This window comes from Cyclopterus lumpus, chromosome 21 (assembly GCF_009769545.1).
Source record: "Cyclopterus lumpus isolate fCycLum1 chromosome 21, fCycLum1.pri, whole genome shotgun sequence".
Taxonomy (NCBI): Eukaryota; Metazoa; Chordata; class Actinopteri; order Perciformes; family Cyclopteridae; genus Cyclopterus; species Cyclopterus lumpus.
The window spans coordinates 25,127,543-25,137,732 of NC_046986.1; the positions used below are offsets into that span (position 1 = coordinate 25,127,543).

A 10,190-nucleotide genomic window follows, 5' to 3' on the forward strand; every position below is an offset into this window, starting at 1 on the left:
CATCTTTATTACATCCTGTGTGATTTAATGTTTTAAAAAAAAGACTAATTAACGGGTAAGGGGGGTGTTTTTATAGGCACTCCACAAAGAATACCTTGTATCTATAGGGTGTGCCTGTCTTTGAAGACTGCAAGCATCCTCCCTCCTTACGATCATTGTAGGATGATGATGCTGCATAGCAGAGCTGCCCAATAAAGTTTAAAGAGGCCAAAGGGCAGCAACAGTTGGAACCCTGCTGCAATGACATTTCATAATTTAGAATGATTCTCTTTATATATGCATGTGCTTCTGAACACCGACCCAATAAAAACATTAAGTATTGGTTAATTTTTTATTTATTTTTCAGCTGATCTGCCCTCCCAATTGTATTTGGTTGTTGCAGGGCTGGCATAAAGAGCCGTCAGCTGGACAGTTCTTGTCACTGTCGCCATCATCTTTTTGGATATCGGAGAAGGAGAAACTGGAGTACAGTCTTGTGGAATCTAAGAATTACCAGCTCTCATCCAGTCTTCTCTTTTCAAATTAGGAGCCACTGATTCTTCTTCTCCAATTACTTTGTCCACAATGTCCACATTCATGGCAACGACTGCGGTTACCAATAGCTGCGAACCTCTTTCCACAGTGTGTTCGGGCACAAACTGCCTTGTTCCTCTCAGTAACTTCAATGACACGCTGAGCTTGGTGTTGAGCATAGTGCTCACCATTATGCTCGCCATGGTCATGTTCTCCATGGGCTGCACTGTGGATACCCAAAAGCTGTGGGGCCACATCAGAAGACCTTGGGGCATCGTCATCGGCTTCCTCTGCCAGTTCGGCATCATGCCTTTCACAGCCTTTGCCTTATCACTGGCCTTCGGTGTGCTGCCTGTGCAAGCTGTCGTCATCATCATCATGGGCTGCTGCCCTGGAGGCTCGGGCTCCAACATTATCTGCTACTGGCTGGATGGAGACATGGACTTAAGGTAAGAAAACCAGCGGGGCAAACTGGCTGGTTGGCAGGCTCATTGGATCGTGACAGTTAATGGTGTGTTGTTTGGAGGACTGATCGCTGTCCACATTCTTTTTTCCTAATGGGCCAACAGCCTTGCAAGAAAGAAATATTCTTGATCTGTTTAAAAATAATACTTTCCAACACAACATAATGATGTTACCACGTTTCTAGAGAATAGTCTTTCTCCCACTATATGGCAGCATAAAGTAGACAACGATTTTTTACTGATCACAAGTTGAAAAAATTCCAATACTATTGCGGTTGTAACAAAATATAGATACATATGTGCGTATGAGATACTGTGTTGATTCTCAAAAAAATGGTATGGATTAATAGTTTACATGCAAATGGGATGTGATTCATTCAAATGCAGATCCCAAAGTTCACCAAAAAAAGGTTTTAATGCATATAGTGTTGTGTTCTTTATACTATGACAGTTTTCCTAAAATTAGATTTTAAAGAAATCACTATTCATTACCTTGCTTACAGTATCTCACTGTATTTAATTGTCACCCCTGTGTCTATATCCTGTTTTATTGTTAGAATTCAGTGTTAACCACATACTGCTCCTGGTGCATTAGAAAGCGATGCCAAGGGGTGCCCAAATGTGTTGGAATGAGGACATGTTGCCTAATTATTATATATTTCTGACTTTATACATACATTAAGATAACAATATGGTTTAGTTATAAGATAACAACATGGGTTAGTGACATCTATTGCTTCTGTCCATCCGGGGAGAGGGATCCTCCTCTGTTGCTCTCCTGAAGGTTTCTTCCCTTTTTTCCCTGTCAAAGGTTATTTTTGGGGAGTTTTTCCTGATCCGATGTGAGGTCAAAGGTCAGGGATGTTGTATGTGTACAGATTGTAAAGCCCTCTGAGGCAAATTTGTAATTTGTGATATTGGGCTATACAAAATAAACTGAATCGAATTGAATAAGATAACAACATGGGTTAGTGATAAGATAACGATATGGGTTATTGATGGGTTAGTGATAAGATAACGATATGGGTTATTGATGGGTTAGTGATAAGATAACGATATGGGTTATTGATGGGTTAGTGATAAGATAACGATATGGGTTATTGATGGGTTAGTGATAAGATAACGATATGGGTTATTGATGGGTTAGTGATAAGATAACGATATGGGTTATTGATGGGTTAGTGATATGATAACGATATGGGTTATTGATGGGTTAGTGATAAGATAACGATATGGGTTATTGATGGGTTAGTAATAAGATAACGATATGGGTTATTGATGGGTTAGTGATATGATAACGATATGGGTTATTGATGGGTTAGTGATAAGATAACGATATGGGTTATTGATGGGTTAGTGATAAGATAACGATATGGGTTATTGATAAGATAACAACATGTGTTAGCGATAAGCTAACGATATGGGTTAGTGATAAGATAACAACATGGTTTATTGATAAGATAACAACATTGGTTAGCAATAGGATAACAGCATGGGTTAGTGATTAGAAGACCGTCAAACAGTTGAATATTTAATTTAACTATTACCAGCCAATTTCATATTAGTAGGACATGCGCTACTTGAAAAATAGTGACATATTCTCTCTCTTCAGTATCAGCATGACCGCTTGTTCCTCTATCCTGGCCCTGGGGATGATGCCTCTATGCCTCCTCATTTATACCTCCACATGGACTTCTACCAGCACCATCCAGATCCCATATGACAGTATTGGTAAGTGTGCAACTCATGGTTGATTACTACATATATATATATATATATATATATATATATATATATATATATATATATATATATATATATATATATATATATATACATATATAGCACAGTATATAGCAACCTAAGGACCTTCTATTTTATTGTAGTTTTGTACTAACCAAAGCCCTCTACAGGTTTATTATAACTCTATATGTATGTGATGATATGAATTCTGTGTATACTCAGGCATCACTCTGGTGGCCCTTCTTATCCCAATTGCTCTGGGAATCTATGTTAAACGCAGGTGGCCCCACTGGGCAAAAAAGATCCTCAAGGTAGGATTCTATATAAATGTTTTAAGTGAGTAACAAATAAATGATCACGGTATGTGTTGTGGTAAATGCATACATAGCTTTATTAAAATCCCTTCATTGTCTGTGTATCTGCTGTGCACAGATAGGATCCATTGCCGGATTTGCTCTTATTCTCATCATAGCTGTGGTTGGAGGAATTCTGTACCAGTCCTCCTGGACCATAGCACCCTCCCTATGGATTATTGGAACCATCTACCCCTTCATTGGTTTCGGCCTGGGGTTCCTCTTGGCCCGCTTCACGGGTCAACCCTGGTACAGGTAGGGTGGGAGCATAGTTTATATATAGCCAAGCTTAATTCAGTTTAATTCAGTTTAAATCAGCTTTATAAATCATACAATCATTACTGCATCAACAAACATATGAACTAATGAAATAACTTATTCCCTGTTTGGTTCAGATGTCGAACCATAGCATTGGAGACGGGTTTCCAAAACTCCCAGCTGTGCAGCACTATTGTCCAGCTGTCCTTCAGCCCTGCTGAGTTGGAGGTCATGTTTTCGTTCCCCCTCATCTACAGCATCTTCCAGCTGGTGGTGGCAGTCCTAGCCGTTGGAGGTGAGTGTTATGCAGGCAGATATTTACTCAGCCATTTTGGAACCTTGAGGCTATCGGTCAGATAAGCCTCTGGGGACAAGGTACGATATTTCTGGAGTTCTGGTGTATGCAGCAGATATCTGGGCCATGATTTCCTTTTCCATGCTTTGCTCATTGTTCACAGTTGGATTAGCAAGTTGAGAAACGCAAGACTTGAATTGGAGTTTTGAGATTACGAGTTTCAAGAGTAGCCGGTTTATAAGCAAATTTAAACCAATATAAAACTAAATCATCATTAGATGATTGCTTGTGGGTTTCCAGATTCCATTTCAACCAATTCCATTCCAATCCTTTCAACTAAAGCCTCCTCAAACGTGATTGGTTAATGATACTATGACTAAAAATTTAAACCAGAATATTAAAATCTCATCCCATTGCCTATAAACAGATTTGGCATATGGTTGCCAAATCTGTTTGTTGTAATTACGTACACAGTTTCTCAAACAATGTATCATTTTAGTTGAAACTGGATGTGGACCAGTCATCGACCAGCAAAAGAATGTAGGTGAACATATGCCTAAAGCTGTCTAACCGCTCAATAAGGCTACTCACAGTTCAACAGTTAAACGAAGGCTGTTTGCATTTCACTGGGCTGGGTAAAACTAGAAAATAAGTAGTTTATAGGTGTCGTTCAACCCATGCGGCAACCTCTAGTTCTGAAAAATAAACTTAAATTAGCACTCTCTCTACTAGCTGTGACTCCTGGTTGCAAAAATAATTCTGATTGTATAAATGGCCACATGCCAAACTTAAGGCTTCAAAATGGCAGCATCTGGGGTAGAAAGCAAATATTATAATAATAAGTGACTATGACTATGGTGATGAGTAGATTGCTTTTCTAAATCAAAAATACATTTCATGAATATGTTTCATATCAGCCTCACAATACGCTTGCAGAAACACGTGGTTAATGTGAAACAATTGCAAAGGTTTAGGCAACAAAACTACTTGGTTATGGTTAGATGTTTGTGGTCAAATAATAAAGCAATCTAATAAACGTAGCAACTTAATTACAACTGCCCTTAGCAGACTTTCTTATGTAACAACAAGCATAAACTCAACCTTTACTTTTGGTTTCAGGACAAGAACAGTCTCCACCCCATGCTCTGTGTGAACATTCATCTTTATTATACACATTATGTAACTTTCAACAATGGTGGCTCTGGAAATAACTGTTATAATGAGAACAGGGTGTCCCTAGATATCCAGAGAAAAGGCTTATTCGGTCCAGTTCATTTTTTTAATAAAAAATGTCAAGTGACTGATCACATTTCTGATTTTTTTTCTCCTTTACAGCCTACCAGGCTTATAAAAGGTCATGGGGCCGGGGCTCAGTTGATGCAAACACGGAGGCACCGTCCCTGGAAGCTGGTGACGTTGAATCAGAAACAAAGAAGGGACACGCGTTGGAGAACAGCGTCTTCGAGTTTGACGACAATGGCAACGAGAAGGGTAAGGACGACAGAAAGTTCACCCAGCTGTGAGATGTCAGACCTGCAAATCACAGACTTTGGACTTTCAGTATGAACATCCAGGGCCCTGGCACTACTGGAGAGAGCAGCAGCCATAAGTTAACAGTGTGAACACACACTGCACTCTGCAGGCCGGAGGTGTGCACTACACGTTCGGTTGCAATCTACTTTTAGAAACTTTGGCACAAGCAGAGTTGCCCAAACGTCCTCCCTAGTGTTACCAACAATCAAATAACTGACACACTGTGTTATATTATGTTGAAGGCCCTCCTTTCTCTTAATTTATTAACATATAATTTGAACCAACTTTCACACTCTGTGAGAAAGCCTGTTGGGCCCATGTACAGCGATCAACGCCTTTACTGACCACTTCTAAATATGTCTTATCAATAATTCAGACTAAATATGTAATGCTGTTTAGATTACCACATGTCCATATGTAGATATTTACTGTAGTTTATGCTGAAAGGTGGAATATACAACTGTATACCAATACTGTATATCATGTGTATTCACATTCAACATTTATCTGATGACTCACAGAGTTGTGTCAAATGAGGACAAATGTGTGCACTTTTCACAGCCAATGTTTCACTGTGGTCCAACCAACAGAGCATTACATGTCATTTTTACATGTCATTGTCAGCACAATGCTCTCACGTTTTTAAAAGAGGTTCATGCATTCTCTGTTGTCCTTATTCTCTATTCTGCTGTAGCAGGTGAAATCAGAGCTTTCTACAGACTTGGGCCCTATGTGTTATGTGTTCATTGCTCTTTCAGTTCCTCGCAGTTCTTCTACAGTTCATTTATGTAGCACAGCTGATTCTTGTCATTTTTATAAATATGTAACCCCTATAGTTTTGCACATCTATTTATGGAACATATTCACGGCTAATTTATTTGCCCTCTGTAATGTGCAAATGTAAAGAAATCTGAATTTTATGGAAATACATTAAAGAATTTTACGAAACATAATTTCCTTCCTAATAGGTTTAAGAGCAGTTTCTTCTGAAATCATTTTTTTTTTTCAAAAACATTTTTGTTTGTCTATTTTGTCGTAATAATTCATGTTTTTATGTGAATATGAGTACTAGTATTCAACTCAATAAACATATTACAGTTTTTCTCACTGCCTTGTTTTTTGAAACATCAAAACTGTTTCATGGGACATCTCAATGTTTTCAAGAAATCCTGTTCAAAGACCTTTCCATTACAGTTTCCAGGTTTACAATTCACTGGTCGGCCTATTGACACATCAATGTTTGCAGATGACACCATTTTCTTAGTTGAGGAGATGATTTTAAAATTGTTGTTAAAACAAAGGTTTCTTATTTTTTGAACTACAAGATTACAAGGCATTGTTCACTTATTTTGTCATATTTAAGCTACTGTGGAAGTAGGAGGCAACACCACGTATGAGCACTATAAAGACACGGTTCAGAGCAGAGCAGATTATAGATAATTATTGTAATGCAACAGACTGTTTATTAACTCAGGACAATTAAGTTACATACATTATTTGTAATGTACAAGACAAGCTGCTTATCACCAGAACATATATGTATTTGAGTTTTTAAGTTCAGAGGACCATAAAAAGACATATGTTAAGCATCATATGCAGTATTTAATTCAAATTCAATTCAGTTTATTTTGTAAAGCCCAAAATCACAAATTACAAACTCCCCTCAGAGGGCTTTACAATCTGTACACATACGACATCCCTGACCGAGGACCTCACATCGGATCAGGAAAAACTTTTTCATGGGGAAAAAGGGAAGAAACCTTCAGGAGGACAGAAGCAATAGATGTCATGTGTACAGAATGAACAGCATTACAAAGTTACATAAAGACATTCAATGAATATGACAGAAATCTATGAATAATTAGTAGTAGGCATGGACCACGATTCAGATAACCACAATCCATGTAAACAGAAGGAGGTACAGAGGAGGGGCATCAGCAGGGCCATGGCAGGAGGCAGAGCATAGGAGGCAGGAGGCATTGCGAAGGAGGCAGGGCCAATGAGGCATGAGGCCAGGCCCTTTAGAAAGGAGGCACAAAGAAGGAGGCAAGGCCAATGAGGAAGGAGGCCACGCCCAGGCCAGGGGCAGGTGCAGGAAGCAGCGGCAAGGAGTCAGGGGGCAGGGCCCAGGAGCCAGGACCGGATCCAGACACCTCCAGGTCCAATGGACCCTGTGAGGCGAGAAGTCACAACGACTCAGGGGAGGAAGCAGAGTTAGTAAGGTGCAATGAAGAGATGTAAATGCGTCCATAAAGAGAGAGAGAAGAGGAGATAGGTGCTCAGTGTATCCTAAAACAACCCACAGCAGCCTATAAGCCTATAGCAGCATATCAAGGGGCTGGACCAGGGCAAACCTGATTCAGCCCTAACTATAAGGACTATTAAAGAGGAAAGTCTTAAGTCTGCAAGTCTATTTATTTTTCAGGAGATGTGTATCTCAGTGGTCGCCATGAACTCTGGAATTCTCCACAAAAGGATGAGTTGTATAAATATTGTTCAGTTCATATAAATGTCAATGTATGAATAAAGCATAATTAGATTTCATGATGTAGCAGGTAATCCTCCTTGCCACAAGTGGTGTGGTAAGAGTATAAACTTATTTGCCCTGGATATGAACTAAACTCCATGAACTGAATCTTTCTTTCCCCCTCTGACGTCTATGACTCCAAATTGTCTACACAACACCAACCAAGTTTCATTATTATTAGCATTATAAATATGCATTGATTTTGTTTTCTGGAATATAACACAGGAACAACTGTATGATTGAAACTGTATCTAGTTTGGTGTTTTTTCCACAACAACAATCCGTAGACGAACCTGGTACCTGGTCCATAACTTCAGTTAAAATGATTAAAATAGAGCCACGGGTTACACTATGGTCTCTTGTACACTAATCTGTTTTGTTTGGACTGCTTTGTTCTATACAAGAATGTCAGTATTGTAAAGTCGAATGCTGTTGTGTGTCACACTGAGATCTTTAGATTCCCATTTCAAACGTCAAGGTTTACTGGGAAAGGTAAATACTATTAAACACTATAGTAAGCAGAAGAAGGATACGCAGTAAATGTATCGCTGTATAAATGTGTTACATGTACTTTAAACAGAAAATTTCCCTTTTAATTCTTAAGTCAACAGAAGATTTTGCCCCAAAAAATGCCGCCCATGAAAAAAAGAAAAAAACCCTGCTTGAAAGATAAAAGCTGCAGTAAATCACAAAAATATGTACCTCCACCTACTTGCCAAATATGTGTTTATAGAATCTGGCTGACATATTTTAAATAATTGTGAAGATAATTTAGAGCGTGATGGCTCAAATAAACGAATGTTTAGAAGTTGAGAATCAACTCATCACGTTTGAGCCATGTGCAGGTGTTTGCTGTAGATAATTGTACTCACTCTGAGCAACAAAAAAAAAAAACATTTTTTTTTGTCTTGCCCATAATAATGTAGTAAAATGTTAATATTTACAGACCACACATTCCCAGTACAGTACAATGTCAGAAACATTGCTTTCCAACCATAAACAAATCACACGTTGTACCGTTGTCCCAAGTCCAAGCTGTGACAGCAAAAGCAGCCACACATTGGAACTATGACACCGACGTGCTGTCATGTGATCATGAACGTGTCCAGCTGACGCTAGTGTCATCTCTCCCTCCAGGATGAGCCACAGATCCAGCGCTCCACCAACAGCCGACTTTGACATACTTGCTCCTCCTCCTGATGAGTGCACTGGGGCTGCCTTCAGTTACTGATGGAAATACTGGGAATTCTCACGCTTCCTCGTAAACATGATTGCAACAAAACTTGTATCTCTCATTTGCATACGTTTATTGGTTTATGGAAGAATGGATTTTCAAATTCAAATGATTTTTCCATATGATCAGAGGACATGTTTCCTTTTATTAACGGTGTTTCTTAATGTCCCTGTACACTCACCGTGGCCCACCCACACAGGCGTGTTTGCCTAATGAGGCGCCTCGCTGCGACTAGCGCTGCCTTCAAACAGGGTCCTGTTTAAGAAGAGTCCATACAAACGAATATAACTTATAAAGACATAAGATATACAAATAAAAAGTCCTTAGTATAAAGTGGAAACTTTCTGAAAGCTCAGAGTTCACAAGTTGTGACGTGTTGCCATTGAAGTTCATTTTTAAGTGGATGCCTAATTAGATAATTAGTTTTAGATTTTGTGGTTTAGAGTTTTTCTTTGTAAACTTGTGAACCTCATCTTTGTCTTCCCTTTTGGCCGTTGTATCTCCTGCACTCGCTAGCCTCTAAGTGTTAGCCTTGGTGGCTTCTAGACACTGTTGCCTTCCAGCAGCAACACGACTCACGACTCAACCGCTGGAACCCCAGCATACCATGGACACAACTCCTCATTATGTAAGCACAAGCTCTCCACTTCCATTTGATAATAAGAAATAGCCTACTTTAGTATATTAAATTTCTTTTTTTTAGTCCTGTCTTTTTTTTGCTTTAAATATAAATATATTTTTTTCAATTCGCTTGAAGTTTAAATAGTTGGTAATTAAGAGTAGCGTAGCTATCAGGCTCAATTGTGAATTACAAAAACTAATCTTTGTGGTAGTAGCTGTAGCATGGTACTGTATGTGTGATATTGATCAGGTTATAAATTGAGCTATTATATTCTGGGTGGATAGCACCTTCAATGGCCTACAATTATATGTGTCTTAATTTACCTGAGCAACAGGCTTATTAGCTTTGCCAACAACAGGAAACTCATTGGCTAAGGGCTGAGTCTTAAAGTAGTCCTAAAGTAGTCATGGAAAATGTGTTAGCAAACATTTAAATAACCTCAATAAGTGCACATTCCTCAGGAACTTAGGTACCCAGAACTGATCAAATTGAATAGCATCAGAGACATCAAACTCTATAGTAGCAACATGTTGCAGCGTATTCTTAATGTGAATGTCATTGGAAGTACTTCTATTCAGAAAACATGTATTATTATTGTTGTATCTTTTCAGAATTGCAATCGCTCCAACCAAGAAACTCACTTGAGCA

General features: G+C 38.8%; 1 protein-coding gene across 1 annotated transcript; it reads left to right on the forward strand.

Annotated features, from left to right (window-relative positions):
* Window positions 1-458: 458 nt before the first annotated feature.
* slc10a2 (solute carrier family 10 member 2) lies at window positions 459-5,149 on the forward strand. The gene is made up of 6 exons (XM_034562295.1): window positions 459-962; window positions 2,590-2,708; window positions 2,943-3,031; window positions 3,153-3,328; window positions 3,469-3,626; window positions 4,962-5,149. Exons 1-6 carry the CDS (start codon window positions 565-567, stop codon window positions 5,147-5,149), a joined length of 1,128 nt encoding a protein of 375 aa, XP_034418186.1. The 5' UTR covers window positions 459-564.
* Window positions 5,150-10,190: the final 5,041 nt, after the last annotated feature.